Source organism: Phaenicophaeus curvirostris, chromosome 4 (assembly GCF_032191515.1).
Source record: "Phaenicophaeus curvirostris isolate KB17595 chromosome 4, BPBGC_Pcur_1.0, whole genome shotgun sequence".
Lineage (NCBI taxonomy): Eukaryota > Metazoa > Chordata > Aves > Cuculiformes > Cuculidae > Phaenicophaeus > Phaenicophaeus curvirostris.
Window position 1 is genome coordinate 32355688 of NC_091395.1, and position 15817 is coordinate 32371504.

The 15817-nt window shown below is 41.2% G+C and overlaps 2 protein-coding genes across 6 annotated transcripts in view; one reads left to right on the forward strand and one right to left on the reverse strand.

Moving 5' to 3' along the window:
- Positions 1-280: 280 nt before the first annotated feature.
- TIGD4 (tigger transposable element derived 4) lies at positions 281-2614 on the reverse strand. The gene has a single exon (XM_069854874.1). It carries the CDS (start codon positions 2574-2576, stop codon positions 1047-1049), a length of 1530 nt encoding a protein of 509 aa, XP_069710975.1. The 5' UTR covers positions 2577-2614; the 3' UTR covers positions 281-1046.
- A 970-nt stretch (positions 2615-3584) lies between these two features.
- ARFIP1 (ARF interacting protein 1) overlaps positions 3585-15817 on the forward strand; it is a 42683-nt gene continuing 30450 nt past the window's right edge. For 4 of the 5 annotated variants that reach the window (XM_069855699.1, XM_069855702.1, XM_069855700.1 and 1 more), the window contains exons 1-3: positions 3585-3666; positions 7744-7823; positions 12516-12617. In XM_069855699.1, the coding sequence (XP_069711800.1) occupies positions 7746-7823; positions 12516-12617 (180 nt within the window). In that variant the 5' untranslated portion in view covers positions 3585-3666; positions 7744-7745. The remainder of the gene's footprint in view (positions 3667-7743; positions 7824-12515; positions 12618-15817) is intronic. The other variant, XM_069855701.1, reaches the window with a different exon arrangement.

Consider the following 15817-nt stretch of genomic DNA (forward strand, 5'->3'; position numbering starts at 1 on the left):
AAACTGCGATTTCTGGCTCCAGTATGATTGCATTGCTTGAAGCCTGTACTTGACATTGCATTAAGTGTATAGTGATTTCCTCAGCTCACATGGCGTTCATGCAAACAGCACCACAGTTAATGGTACCTGTAACAGTGAACTGCATTGGTACATTGACTCCTATAGCAAAGCCTTCAAGTATAGTAAATAAATCCTGAGTTCAGTAAGGTTTTGAGTGCTGATACTGCATAAGCTGATATTTGATCTGTATTTACTGTAGAAATACACAGAGTTGCACAGAAGGACCTACATCAGATCCAAAAAAAGCTGAAAGGGAGTGCGCAATCTTCCTTTTTGTCCTCTTCAAAGACAAAGTAAAGGTTTGTCTTTTTAGTCTCAGACAAATTTTTATGCCATTCATGTGTGTCCACACACAAGCAGCTTGAAGAAAACAAAACACACCCAAAGCTGCTAACCTTCTGCTGTTAATCATCTGCTACAAGAGTAAACTATGGCCATAATTCTTGAAGAAAGACAAAAGAAAAGAAGTATTTTAACCCCCCTTGGTTCCAGAACTTATGCATGTGCTTTCTGTGTTATTAATTTTCTTTCAAGTATCAAAAGCACCAAGCTGATAAATATTTACTGTTCCACTATCAACAATATCAAAGCCATCAGTGGAATTATTGATGTGAAGTACTAATCTCTTCCTGAAGAAAGAATTCCAGGTGGGCACCAATTCATCCTGAATGCACGGAACCTGCCTAAAGAATTGCTTTTGCTTTCGCTGTGCTTACTACAGTTACCACTTTGAATGTTAAACTTATTCCCTCTCCCCCCCCCAAATTTTGTGTTCTTTCCTCCTGATTTTTTTGGAAGACATCATTTCACAGCCCTCTTTCATAATTTCAATTTTCTTTTGTTATGTACATTTAGGCACATAAGCACATTTAGGCACACTAGGGAACACTGCAGCAACACTTGCTATCAAATTGCCTGTTTGTTTTTTTTCTTATATAATTCCTTTTATTTCAATTATATGCTTTCACGCTTAGCTAGAATATTTATTAAGATGCTACATGTTGAATAAAATTCTCCAGGTCAGTGAGGGAATCATGAAGAGACTCATTCGTGTCTTGACTTCTGAGAAACTTCTGAAGGGTATCTAAAGCACGCAAAGCCTCATCTTTTGATGGCAAAGGCTGTTGAGCTCCCTGAAATCGATCACCTTTATCCTCATCTTCATCACCAACAAACATCCCAGCTTTATCTGATGTGCTTTCTTTGGCACACGTCCCTTCACTATTTGTGGGCATTTCACATGTTACCAAGTCATCATCTAGAGTTGCATATTCCTCCAAGGATAAACCTTCTGGAAACTCCACTCCAGCTGCCTGCGCATGTGCAACCCAATCAAATTCACTTTCAACCTGTGTGTCATCACCATTTGCCTTAGTTTCTAGTTTGAATCCTGCCTCATCATAACTTTTTACAACAGCCTCTGGTGTTACTTTCTTCCAGCAGAGGTGCAACATCTCAACTGCATCAAGGAGAGTCAGCATAAACTCCTTATTACCTTGCACGCAGTCAATAAATCTCTTGATAAGGCAGCACCTGTATCTAACCTTCAGACTTCTGATAGCCCCTCGTTTTGTGGCTACATGTGAAGAAGAGTCTGGAGGAGAGAACACCAGTTTGACAGACTTTAGGTTCTCCACTTCTGTGTGAGCTGGGAGAGAATCAACAAGGATAACTACTTGTCGATGCTGCGCTTGGAATCTGTCATCGAGTTTACGCACCCAGTGTTCAAACACTTCCAAAGTCATCCACGCTATATCATTTGCTTCATAATCCACGGGTAGTGACTTCATACCTTCGAAAGAGCATGGACTTCTGTTTTTTCCTATAACGAGCAAAGGAAGTTTCTCAGAGCCGTCCACGTTCGCGCCCAGCACCACCGTTATCCTCTCCGTGCTTAGTTTACCTACAGAACAAGTTTCCCCTTTGAAAGCAAAGGTGTCACATGGTAACATCTGATACAACAAGCCCGTCTCCTGTAGATAAAATACATTTTTTGGCTGATAACCACCTAAGCAGCGAGGGAGGCCGTCCCGGTCCCAAGGAGTCGGTGCTTCCAGCGCCGCGGCTGGTCCTGCGGGCTGGGCTCTGAACACCAACCCGTTCCTGGCCTTGAAGCGGTCGAGCCAGCCGCTGCTGCACCTGAACTCGCCGTGCCCGAGCCTCTGGGCCAGGTCGTTGGCTTTGAGGCGAAGCATCGCGCCGCTCAGCGGCACCGCCAGCCGCCGCGCCAGCCGGCACCACCGCACCAGCGCCTCCTCCAGGTCGCTGTGGGATGCGGTCCTCAGCCTCTTCCTCTTGGGGTCAAACCGCAACGACTCAAAGGCTTCCAGGAGTTTTTCCTTATTCTTCAGGATGGAGGACAAGGAGTTCTTCTTGATGCCGTACTTGGCCGCAACGTCTGCCTTCCTTTCGCCACTCTCCACGGCGCTTATGATGTCGATTTTGTCCTCGATGGAGATGCTTTTTTTCCTCCTCGACGCGGGCTGGGGCGGGGCGCTCCCCGCACCCTCGGACATCTCGAACGGAGCCGAAACGGGAGATGAGGCCGCCGCACCGGCCGGCGGGGACGCTCGGGCACCAAGGGGCGGGGCCAAAAGTGAGGTGGGCTGGGATAGGGGGCGGGGCGATGGGCAAAGGGGGCGTGGCTGAAAGCGAGAGGAGCGTGGCGAAGGGCGAGAGGGGCGGGGCGAGAGAAGATGGACGGGGAGCTGGGGCGGAGCGACAACGAGGGGCGGGGCTAAGGCGGAGGGGCGGGGCTAAGGTGAAGGGCGGGGCGAAAATAGCCGCTGGACCGGCCTAGGGGGCGCGGCTAATATGAGAGGGGCGGGGCGAAGACTGGGCGAGGTTAAGATGGGGCGGGGCGTAACTGAGGAGTGGGGTTAAGCTAAGAGGGGTGGGGCGCAGCAGAGGGGGCCGGGAGGGCAGAGGGGATGTGGCTAAAACGAGAGGGGCGGGGCGTAGCTGAGGGGGCGGTGCAGAAAGGGGGCGTGTCTAAGATGAGGGGCTGGACCGGGGGGCGGGGTGTATCTGAGGGGCGGTGCTGGAGGGGGCGGGGCTCAGGATGGGCGGAGCCTATGGGGCGGGGTAGTCGAAGGGGTGAAGAAAATGGGCGTGGTTAATGTGAGGGGCGGGGCTGAGAGGCTGGGCTTAGCTAAGGGCGTTTGTAAAGGGGCGGGCTATAATAAGGGGCGGATCCGAAGGGGCGGGGCATAGCAGAGAGGGGCGTGGCTAAGGGGGTGGGGCGTGGTATAGCGGAGTGGGCGGGGTTAAGCGAAGAGGGGTGGGGCGCGGCAGCGCGGTCAGGGGCGGGGCTAAGATGGGAGCGAAGCTGAGGGGGCGGGGCGGGGGAAGGTGTTCCGAGGCGGCCCCGGCTCTGGTTGCCATCGTGGCGGTTCCGGCGACCACAGAGTCGCGCATAGCAGCCTAGAGCGGCGTCGCCACGCCTCGCGCCGGCGAGGCCCTTCCGGCGCAGCGCTTCCGGCTCGCGCTGGCCACGGAGGAGGAAGGGAAAATAAATTTGGAGAGGGGGCAGGGGCGCCGCTCTGGCCCGTTCTCCCCTTCCCCTCCGCCCGCTGTCCCGGGGCTGCAGCGGCGCCGCCGCCGCAGGTGAGGCCAGGCCCGGCGGAGAGCGAGGGGTAGCTCCTCTCGCGCTCTCCCGTCCTGCGTGGGGCCGGGGCGAGGCGCGGCCCCCGGCGCACTGGGCTCTGCCCGCCTCCTCGCCGGTGTGCGGGGCACCTGGGGGGCCTGGAGAGGGTCGAAGGTGGGGTTCGTGAGGGAGAACGGGAGCCCCGTTGTTGGTGGAGGAAGACAAGTACGCGCTGCCTAGATTTTTGTGCCCGTGGGGCTTGTTCCGTGCCCTGACAATTATTGGTTTAAGTGTTCCAGTTTGTCTTTTACAGCTGACTTGCTAATCTTAAAACGCGGAAGCAATGTGTTGCTGTGTGACAAGTAGGTGTTGCATCTGGTGTTGTTTAAAATCATAGATTAGTTTGGGTTGGAAGGGACCTTAAAGATCATGCAGTTCCACCCCACTCCTGCCATGGGCAGGGACATCCCACTAGATTAGGCTGCCCAAGACCCCATCCAACCTGGCCTTGAACACCTCCATGGGGTAGCCACTTGTGCTTAGTGGAACTGGTAACAAGGGATTAACACTCACAGTCAGCGATTTTGTTATCAAAGTGTTGATTCTCTAGGAAAGATAACAGAAGGGCTCTTTCTTTAGAGCTGGAGAAGGATGTCATTTGATTGGTGCAGCTCCAAAACGAAGTGACAGTCTGAATCATGTTTGTTAATCTATGCATCTACACGCAGACAGTTACAATGTAGGGAAAATGTAATACAGAAGAATGTTAGATTAGAAAATTTGGAATCAATATCTTAGTTAGGCGTTTGTTTGTGGTTTGATAGAAATTGAAACCATAATGGGAGCCCATACAGAGACGAGCAGAGTGTTAAAGCACTTAAAAGCAAGTTGACCTAGAGCAGGGAATGTAGAAGTTAGTGGCAGCCTTGTTCTCTAGTCCTTATCTCCATCGTGTCTTGTACCTTTTGAGCATAATTAGCTATTGCAAATGGAGCAGCCAGGGAATTCAAGAGCATAAGGCGGAAAGTATGGTGTGATTGTAGTGGAAATGTTTAGTACAGTTCTTTAAATTATTTTTAAAAAGCTTTTGGTCTTGATCTTGACAAGAATGAGTTTTCTTAGTTAGAGATTGAAATTAAGAAAATATGTGTTAAGTCGTTATTTTCCACTGGCAGTTGTGTTTTCTGTGATGTTACAAAAACTTTTATTGCTTATCTACATGGTAGAGTAATAAGACAACAACAAAACCATGAAATAGACTTTATTTGGACAGAGGTTATCTTGGTTTTACCTTACTGGCAGTTTATGTGAAAAACTGAAGTCAAGAAGCCAGTGCATCCTTCTTAGAAAAGCAGGGGTAATTGTTGAGAATCCCATGGTTCTCATTTTTGAGACCATGTCGTTAAGAAGGGTAACTGTGTTAAGAATAAACCCCTTATTCAAAATGAATTCATTGTTCATGACATGTAATTCGTATTTGCATGAATTTGCCTTTTCTATGAAAAGGCATGTAATCTCTAATTATAATTGGTTAAATGTCTCTGGAGTATTTGTTCTAGAGGGAGCTTAATGTATTGTTTATAAGTTTTTGCTTTGCTTTTTTTTTTTTTTACTTTGCTAGTTGAAGTAATGATGTATGAATTGCCAGGACTTTAAAATCACGTGGTTTTATTTATGGTGAACAGAACTTAAAATGACTGCGTTTGTAACCCGATAGGCATTTAAAGTGAGTTTGATACGGGAGGAAGATTCTCGAGTGTATTCTGTTCCACTTTGGTACAGTATTTGTGTGGATTTGCAGTATTGGTCTAGTGGGGGAAAAAAGAAAATGCAAAGGGGCAGGAACGACGAGGTTAGGGTTTTGGGCTTACATTTATGTCAGCATATGGATCAGGCATGCTTTTTCCAAGTGGAAAATGTCTGATTTGTTGTTGCAGCTGATGGTTACAAATGTCCTGGTACACTGAATGGTCGTTAGCATGTTCTAAAGTCGTGGCTGTTTTAGTGGAAAAAAAAAAAAATCAATAATGCAGAATTCATACTGTACTAAGATTAGCAAGCTCTTATAAAGAACAGTCATTTCTCTGATGCCTGCCACAGAAAATCAGGAACTGTTGAGATACAAAAGTCTATATGCATTTTTGTAATGGAACCTTAGGTATAAGTAATATATATATATTTAGATGCCATGTTTGCCACAATTTGATGTGAAAATTTTAACTTCTGAATTTCTGCGAACACGTAGAAAGTTTTTGTCCTTACATCCAGCATTTGATGTTTACATCCCCATTTTTTTTGCTATAGAAGCAGTCTTCAGGGAATTCTGTAGTTAAGCTAGAATGTATAGTTAAACTTCGTACAAAAGGTACCTTTACCCTACAGGTTTCCTCTTCTCATGTTTTCAAGTTGGTCAACGTGATCCTGTAGAGCTGTTGAAAATGTTCATACTGCTTGCAGGAAAAAAAATAGTATGAAAAAAAAAATTGGAGGGGGGAAGGTTTTATCAGAAACAGTAAATTAATTTGGATTTTAAAAAATGAATTATTTCTGTTTGCGCAGTATATCTTCTACCTAAGTCTGTGAGATGGTTTGTGCCTCTAGATAGGTTGTTACGAGTTCTTAAGTGTAACAAGAAAATATTTTTTCTGCTTGTAAGATTCAGTGAACTTCTATGGCATGTAAATTCTTATGTGAGGTGTACACCTACCTCCAAGATCACTAATGTGGTAAAACTGAGGTACAGATTGTCTTAACCAAGACTCCACTACAAGGTGAAGTTAGCTTCTTGTTTTTAACCACCAGAGCAAAGAAATCACTTGTAATCTTCTAGTCCAACAGGGAAATTTTTTATTTACTCAGAAATAAGCTGTTAATCGTGGAGGTGGTTTTCAACTACAAGCAGTATTTGGACAGAACTGTGTTAGAAAGCAACATCTTTGCTGTACAGTTTTTAATATTCAAAAGAATTGTAGAACATTGAGGACGGTACATAAAGATGTTATACTTAATTACTTCATTACTTGGAAAGGAATTGTGTATTGGTCAGAGAAAAATCCAGTTTCATTCAGTGACAGCTGTGAATGAATTGTTTTTCTGGAGAAAATCTCTTATTTTATTTGTTGCATTTTACAAGGTGAAGTAATAGGTTACCCAGTGTAACATGGTCTAGATGGTTCAGTTCCTTAGGCTTTGTGTCTTTATTTTATTTCCCTTGTCAAGCGAGCTGCTTACCTTATTAATTATTTGCTTTAATTGAAATGTCTTATATAGCTTGGGAAGCTGCAATACAATATAAATAGTGATCTCCTTATAGTTTTTCCTAATCTGGTACATGGCTGAACATGTATAAAATGGTGCAAGTCTTAATGAACTGAAGTCATATGTGATTATACTCAATACTGACAGACTTTGTTTAATTTTTAACGATTGGTTGTCTCTTCCTCTCAAACAGCTGAGTGAATTGCAGTGTCACCTGTAGTTACCAGCTGTCTGAAATCAGTTTTAGGTAGTTTTCTTATTTAAGATATATTAGGTATGTGACTTTTCTTTCATGATCACTCCACTTGCAGAGTTGATTTCTTGTGCCTGTGCTCAGTGTTACTTACTTTCTTTGCCTCTGTAGGCGAGATATTTTTGGGGATAATATGCAAGTGGTTGTTTCTAGTTTGGCATAACAAACTGAACAGCTGGTTTTCTCATGGTTTAGGATCAATATCAACTTGCAACATCTGGATAAATCTCTTATTTTTACAGAATGGTGATCTTTGCAGTGTTAAGATAGTCAGTGTGTTATTCCAGGTGATTGTAAATATCAGCTGAAAAACATCGTTGGACTTCCTGGATTGTACGTTGCAAGCTTAGCCATCTGTGCAGGCAAGGTTGCTTTGGCAATGGGAGCTTAGGATAGACTATATTTCTAGTTTGGTTAGATTATGGAGGGCTAAAGTCCTGGTCATCATTAAAAGAGGAAGGTTTCTTTTTGCTTTAGCTGAACTTGTAAATTAAATGTTTTCTGAACGCCTACTTCCGTTTCTGTGAGGTGCAACCTCCAGCTCCTTTCATATCAATTAATGCATGCCAAACTATTTTATTTTCAGGTATGTCAGAACACAGCAGTGAATCCACAACACTTGATGAGTCTCATCCAGCTGCAGAAGACGTCCAGTCTGACTCTGAGGTGACTGGGTGATAGTTATATTAGTGTAAAATCAACCAATCCCAGCAACAGTTTCAAACTGCCAAAAATTCTGATATACATAGGAAAAGCGAAGCTAACATGGGCGTTTGTGCACATTACCTTGAATGGGTGGGTTAGCTTTTGAGCCACTATGAAGAACAATCCAATTCATTCATAACGAGGAATTACTTCAACCAGGAGTCTTTTACTGTGCTGCAGTATTTGCTTCTTAAGTGGAATAAATTTAGGTGGGTAGAACCTGAAATGTATTAGTGCTGCAGGAAGAAAGGGTTGATACTTAAAAGGCAGTGATCTTTGTGTAACCTCACTGTAACAAGGCTTCTTATCTGCTGCTTCAGTGGTGAATGTTTTTTCTTGGGAGCAAATACAGCTTGCACCTTCATTGTGGAGAAGTCTGTGACTTTTAAAAACAATGAACAAATTCCTAAGGTTCTCAATAATACTTAGCCAGTCAGATGTGCTTGGAAGGCTGTTTCAGAAAAGTAAAGAGTAAACATTTCCCTGGCTGCTCTAGAGTGAGAACAAAAAGATGATGCTGACCTTATCACTGGTAGAGTTTCAGTACCAGTGAATTGTTTTAAACTTTTTATAAAAACAGAATAGTGATTCCTTAGGTATTTAGTATATCTCCAAGCCTGATACTTGCAAACAGAGATACATTAAGAAAAAAGTTGCTAGAAGTTTAATATATGTCTTTAAATAGAATATCCAGCTCAAATGTCATGATTTTCCATTGTGCTTATTTCATTCACACCTAACACATCAATGCGAATTTAGGGACATCTTCATGTTACTTTATCATATCATAGGAAGAGTCTAAATTTTCTTCTGAGGATGCAGTTTCTTTACATACCTAGTTTAAATCAGCTGTGGGCTGCAGTGCTGAAGGGATGTTTCATTCAGTAATTGTACTCAGTGTTTTAACAGAAATACTGTTGTGATTTGGTGGTCAGTTTTCTTTCAGATCAGTAAGTTTACCAAGATTGTGATGTTCCAGGTACATGCAGCCAGAGATAAAGAGAGGCTGCTGCTGATTTTGGCAGTAGCCTCACTTAGAGTACGTGTTTTGGGATGCTGCACTGCTGAAGTAAGCTGATGCTGTGGCTGAGAGCAGTTCTTCATTCTCAGTAGTTTCTTCTTGCATTGTTACCCCCTCTGTCTCATGGGTGCAAGTGTTGGACTTGTGTGAGGAGCTGTTTTATAGGACCAGTTTCAATGGAAAAATTATCTGGCCCCTTTTTGAGCATAGGTCACCTTCTTTTAACCTGCAGTGTTTCCACAGTCTCGTTTGCTGTATGAATACATTCTTCTGTCTGAAGGAAGAGGCTGGGGGAGTGGGGAAAGCTGATAGGGGGAAGAGTTAGGGGTAAAAGGCAGAAAAAAGGATGAGGACATGTTTTTGGTGGCAGTGCTAGCTTAGACTGTAGACTAAAATGCAAGTGGTGATTTCTTTTTTTTTTTTTGCTATGGCTGAGTCAAATTAGCAATTTATTCCACTTCCCTTTCTTAGCTCTCATTTCATGTCTTTGCTTGTCTGACCTCATTGCAAACTGATTCAACTCACTGGAACTCTGGAGAATTAACCTGGTGAAAAGGTCTGTTGCCAGGCTAGTGAGTTGAGTCGGTTTACAGTGCAGTCAGGTGAGTGGCTGGGAGATGGGATACTGTGGCTCACAGTAGGAACTGGGAAAGCAGAGTGGTGAAACATTCTCCTTTCAGCAATGGAAAATGGTGGGTTTACGTCAGACATGACAGGAAACTGAAGTTACTAAGTCATTTTTTGCGTTCTGTGAACTTGATACATAGGTTGATCTCAAGTAGGAATGCATAAAGAGTACATGAATTCCTTCTAGGTCATCCTAGATTTCAAAAGCTGTCCAATGAGGCTGTTGAATTTTTGTTTTCTAGTACTTGTATTTACTAGAGACATCTATGCAAGAGCATGTATATCTCTGAATAAATGCATAAACATTTATCAGTCTGCAGTATTAGCAAAATTTGAGATTCCTAATGAAAAGCACTCGAGCCAAGTATTTTTTTTGTATTTAATTAAACTTGGAGTTTTGTTTGTAATCCCTGTCAAATGAAGTGTATCCCCTGATGGTACAGGACTTCCCCTTGACACTGTGTTGTCTGACAGTTTGCGGAAACGAAGAACAAAAATATCTATGTTAGCCTATGCTAACATTTCACTGTTGTGCAGGTAACTGTGACGGGGTGAGTGTTTTGAAAGTTACCTGAATTAACTGTGTCTAGTAGAAGTAAAGCTCTGAGCAATCTTGGAGTTTAAGCAGATGTGAGATTTAGAGCGGGCTTAAGAAGCTTGAGCTATTGAGCAGATTTCCTAAATTAAAATCTAATACAGCAGGTAACTAGAACATTTGATCTAATGATGTTGCATAGCAACTCCCTGCAAAAAAACAGGTGGTTAGGCTTGATGATCCTTATGGATCCCTTCCAACTTGAGATATTCTGTGTCCTGTGAAGTGTTTTAAAAGTCCTCACATAGAACTGTTGGTGTGCTTCCGTATTTTCATTTACTTAAAGGCTGAGTTTTGAGTTTGTTCTATGGTATGAAGAATGACCAAAGAAAACCTGTTCTGTGTTTGAGTTGTGGGTAAAGGCTGGACTAAATGGGGAATTCGGTTTGCTAGGCCAGTGTGAATATGCAAACTATTCCTTCCCAGTGCTGAAAGAAAGCATGCACTGGAGGAGAACAACTAATGGGGCAAGTTAGTAAGTTATATAGTCACTTTTTCTTGAATTTGTAGCACACTGACTTTTTCTTACATGATTTGAAATCTGTTCTCTGTTTACTTAGCGTTTTTCCAAAGCTGTGCTTAAATGTTTAGCTTTTGGTTTTGGGGAAAGTGTTTCATAAAGCACTGATTTTTGAAAGAGTAGCTTTTGATTCAGTTTCATTAAGTTAGTGGTAGAGAAAGTCTTGATCCTCAAAAGGGAGGATATATCACCTTGGATGGTATTTTATGAGTGTGTATTTATAGACTGTAGTTCATATGTATGGTTCTTGGGGTAGCTTGGCCTTGGCCTTTTCCTTTTTCCTTATGGGGAAAACGCAACATTTACTCAGAACTGGATGGACTTCAGTTTCCTCGCTTTTTTTCACGTGTGTGATAGTGATGTTTTAGGCTGCTTATTGAAGAAGCTTATTATGCTTTCAGAAATGTAAATCAGATTATGTAGATACCAGATAAAGTTTGAGTAGTGAGCTCTGCTTCATCAAGACCTCACCTCTGTTGGTCTTTTAATTTACAGTCTTTGGAAGAAGTTACGGTAACATAGCTTTGCAAGCGATCTGGAGTTAGAGGAGCATGTTTATTGGAACCCCCAGACTAGTTAGATAAAAAGCTTGAGAGGCCTCAAAGCTTACTGAAGGAATCAAGCTTACTAATGTAAATGAAGTGGTTATAGGTGAAAGTGGGGGAAGTATTAGCAATGGGGTATGACAGAAGATATTGCCATCTAAAAATGGTGCAGGTGGTCCTTAGTAAATACCAGTAAAATCTTTGTTATACAGATATCCTGTAAAACCATCATGTAGAGAAGCTGCTGGTACCTAAGCCTGATCTCAGACTGGGCCTCTTCCTGACCCACTGACTGAAAAGAGCGGGTTTGGTTTAGTTTAGATTTATGGGAAGAACGCACCATTCTCAAGTACTCGTTAAGGGTGCACCATGCTTTTCCAATCTTGCATGGGTGCAAGGGCTGGTTTGAGGACTTCAGATAAGTTTTTTGGAAGTAACTGAACAAACACTGCTTCAGTTGTGTGTTGATCTTGCTACTGTTAACACTTTAGTTGACTAATGAAGCTGTCTTGCAAAGTTAGGGGCAGCTTTTTGAGAGGGTCGAAATTTTCAGTTTCTTGTAGTTCTGGAGAGTGTTAAGGGGCCATTCTTCAGATGCTTGTAGGTAGTGTGCCTTTCTTCTGGGAGTGTCTCTTCTAGGTCATACCATTGGTCATTCTTGAAAGCAGTGGTTTCACAGCTGCTGCTACTGTTCATATATAATGCAGCTGCATTTTTAAACTAACTTTGATGCTTGAACGTCATTGGTGCTTTCGAGATCTTCTTTCTGCATTTCACTTTAGATTTACTGTTATTGGCTGAATGAGAGTTGTATACCAACATTGTAGTCAGAAGGTGGCACTAATATGATAAAATAAGAAGCAAGTTAAAAGTTTGGTGTAGTTACTTTTTTTTTTTTGGTAACACATGATTAAACTCACTGTACTTGTCTAATATTTCTTGCTCATTAGCTTGTACAATTTTTTTCTCTAGTCAAGCTCTCTTTTTGTACGTTGACATACGTAAACTACTCTAAGGGTCAAGTATGCATAGAAAATATTTAACTGGCCCCATGTCTCACTTTTGTCTGACATCTACCAACCCCATGTCAATGGGTTAAATTTTAGTGGTTTGTTTTCTCTTAGATCTTGGAATTTTAAATCATTCTGTCTGAGCTGTGCTAGCATATTAATGCAATTTGGGTACGTGATTAAATGGATTTATACAAACCTAGAATATCAGAGTATCACCAGTAGGAGTTCGGAATAAAACCAGCTGTTATGAAACCTATACATCAAGTATTTTCATATAGCTTACTCATTGGAAGTTTAAGACAAAAACTAACCTGTTTCTTCTTATACTGTAGGAAGGTGCAATGGCTCAAGAGTCACCCAAAAATTCAGCAGCAGAAATTCCCGTGACTAGCAATGGACAGCTGGAAGATTCTCATGAGCACAGCTTTAACAAGGTAAGAATTTTCTAACTTTCTAACAGAGTACAATTATCAGAAATGCTGAAGTTACAGTACAATGCATAGCAGACTTCATTTGGCATAGTTTTGTAGAGCTTTAATGGAAACAACTCTTTTGAAGCTCATAAATTATTGTTGAAGTTGATGTAACATAATTTGATTGCACATTTCAGTAACCTTTTTTGTTTAAAAGGCATGGTAGTGATGGCAAGTATTTCTAAATACAAAATAGTGTAAAGAATTGGGTGCTTTGATAATGTACAGTCAAGTGTATATGCTTCTACATTCATATGTCTGATCCTTGAGGATACCAATTTTTAATCCAATGATTTTATCCATAAAACAGGACAACACGTTTTTAAAATGAGGCTTGGCAGGTCCTGTGAGTTCAGGCTACTAAATGCTATTTTTTTTTATGTAGGAGTATAAAATTGTTAGAGGCAAACTTCTAAGGGATATTAAGTTTGGAGGCAACATGCCTAAAAGTAAAGATAATGACGTTCTAATTTGAAGTTGTAAGCAGGGGAGAAGTAACTTTTCTAGTGTTGAGACTGCAAATTTACTACTGTATTTCTGTATGCTTTATGGATGAGATGTATCAAAATCCATCTTATTTGTTGTACATTGGAAAAAAAGTTATACTTCCCTAACTAATCTGTATGCAATTCTGAGTTTTTCCCCTTAACCTTGGAGTAGTTTGCTCTCAGTTCTTGTTTGGCTGTCCAGCAGAGGGTACTGTGGTATAGTTTATGGAATTCGGGGTTGACGTTCTTTATTTTGCTGTTCAGTTGGAACTACAAAGAGTAGTTAATTATCCACACTTATTTGATATCTCTTGAGCCTTGGATTTTAAGGGGATCTCCAAGCTTTAACAGTCCCATGCTGACATGCAGTGCAGGATTATTTCTAAAAGAAATACTTAGCAGAACTTCCATGTTTTATTCTGTCCTACTAAAATATTGGTTAGGGGTGGGAACCTCTGTAAACTTAAAAACAAATCGCATATACATCCTGACTATTAGTAAAGACATCTGTCTAATTTTGTCTTCTGATTTTAACTTTAATGGAAATACTCCTTCAAAGCTGATAAATTGTTATTAAAGTTGACTAGAGTGAGTATGGCTGTAAAAGTGTAAAACTTCGCGCGATGGAAATGCATCCATATTAGAGCTCTTATTAAAAAATACTGCGCTTATTACTGGGCTTTTTTTCTACTTTTGTTGAATGGGCTGTGATTTTTCTGTTTCTTTATGAATAGCACTGCTGTGAGGGGAGGCTTATGTTTCTTAAGATTTGCTCTTTAACTGAGGTCTACCAGTAACATAATGAATGTAAAAATGAGGATGATGTTTAATGAAATAAAGTTAAACATCAGTTTTGATAAAGGTGTACCTATATTTAGGGAGGGAAACAAAAAAACCACCTTAAAGTGGTCATGAATTTAGGCTCACCTGGAAGCAGAGGAGAAACAGATGTACTATTTTTAAGCCTGATGACCTTGATGCTGCTGTGACTTGATGGCTGTTGTAGTTCTTTTCCTTGTGTAATAATTACTTTTTCAGTGTAGTGCATCCAATACTTTAATTAGTTACAGCAAATGGAACTTGCAGTCTTGTTACTGGGTCAGAGCCCTTGTTCAGTCAAAATATAATCACGATTTCTGTGGAAAGTTGAAACTTTAAGGTAGGTTTTTATCTGGCATTTAACTTATTTTGCTGGCTTGGAGTTAACTGTGTTTCGAAACTTCCACAAAAATGGGTGATGGATTTGGTTGAGTTGCAGCAAACTATGCAGGCATAGTTGCATTTGCCACTGTAATTACTTACACAGTGCAATTCTGAAATCAATAAAGATGAAGCGCGCTTCAAATATGTTTTTGAACTGTCTTGTACAAGTTAACACCTGCATGTGTGACCTAAACTCAGAATATGTGATAATCAGGGCTTCTTATAAGCAAAACAAAGAAAACGAACTTCTTGGAAGTAACATCTAGGTTTGTTTACTACTCTGTTAGTCTCAAATTCTAATATTTCGCTTCTATTCATCTTGCTTTCTGTTTGTTATTTCTAATGCTTAATGCTATGCTTTCTGTTTTTTTCCTTGCCAGGTAATTTTTTATTTTAACCTAAAGCAATATGCATTGCACCACAAAATTTGTGTCAGGTTTTCAGGGATATTTTTTCCTGTTGCTTTATGGAAATGACAAGCCAAGTACTGATCTTTAGGAGGTCATTTTAAGAAAGGGACAAGAAACCATTACCACTTTGTTGTGCTGTTACCCCAGTGCTCAGAATGGCTATGTGACCACTGTGGAGTTCAGAGCACTCAAATCCCGCTAAACTGATTTCGGTTATGCCTTCTTGGGAAGCTGGGGAACAAGGTTATTTTTGTTTCATATTTTCTTACTGTTGTGACCAGGGAGCCATTCATCTAGGTGTTGTACAATTTGTATATAAACAAAAACAATCCTTTATCTTGTATTTTTTTATTTGGTTTTCTGCAGCTGTTTTGTGACAAACACTTGAGTGGCTTTGATTGTATGTTTTTGATAGACCAAAAAGAGGGTAGTTGTATTACCTTTTCTTCAGGGTTCTTCAATTACAAGAATTTCCTCTAGGCTCATGTTCTATTTAGCACTTCCATTAGACCTCATCCATAAGTTGCTCAAGCATGAAAATGCATGTTTATTTTCCACCAAATGCAGTATTTGTATGTACTTAAGCATGAGAAGTATTTAATTTTGCAAGGTAATGCAGTGCAGATGTATTTGCGTGGAAACGGCAGGTAGGGTTGCTCCTTCTTTGAAGAAAAGTGCCATTAGTTGAGCAGAACATCAGACAGCATAGATTACCATAAAGTTTCAGAAGGAAGCATACTAGCTCCAGTCTTGTGGGAATGTGATAGAGCGCTACTTGATGCATCTTTTCAGTGCTTTATGTTTCAGAAAAAGAATCAAAAGCATATTTATAAGGTAACTTCAGTGAGTGTTTGCCCAACTGTGAAGTCTCATTCAGAAATATGCTGCTGCATTCTAATTCTGTCTTGTTTGTAAGAATAAGAGCTGCCTGTGGAATTCTGACAAGATTTGTCTTGCCTATATGATAGATGTAAACTTTTTTTTAACTAAAAAAGCCTGTAGCTTCAGTTGTCATTATGATTCCAAAATGACGGCAAATACACTCTAGTAATAATTTTGG

Excerpts from the sequence above, each read along its gene's own strand:
- TIGD4 (XM_069854874.1), bottom strand. The coding sequence starts at position 2,576 with ATGTCCGAGGGTGCGGGGAGCGCCCCGCCCCAGCCCGCGTCGAGGAGG.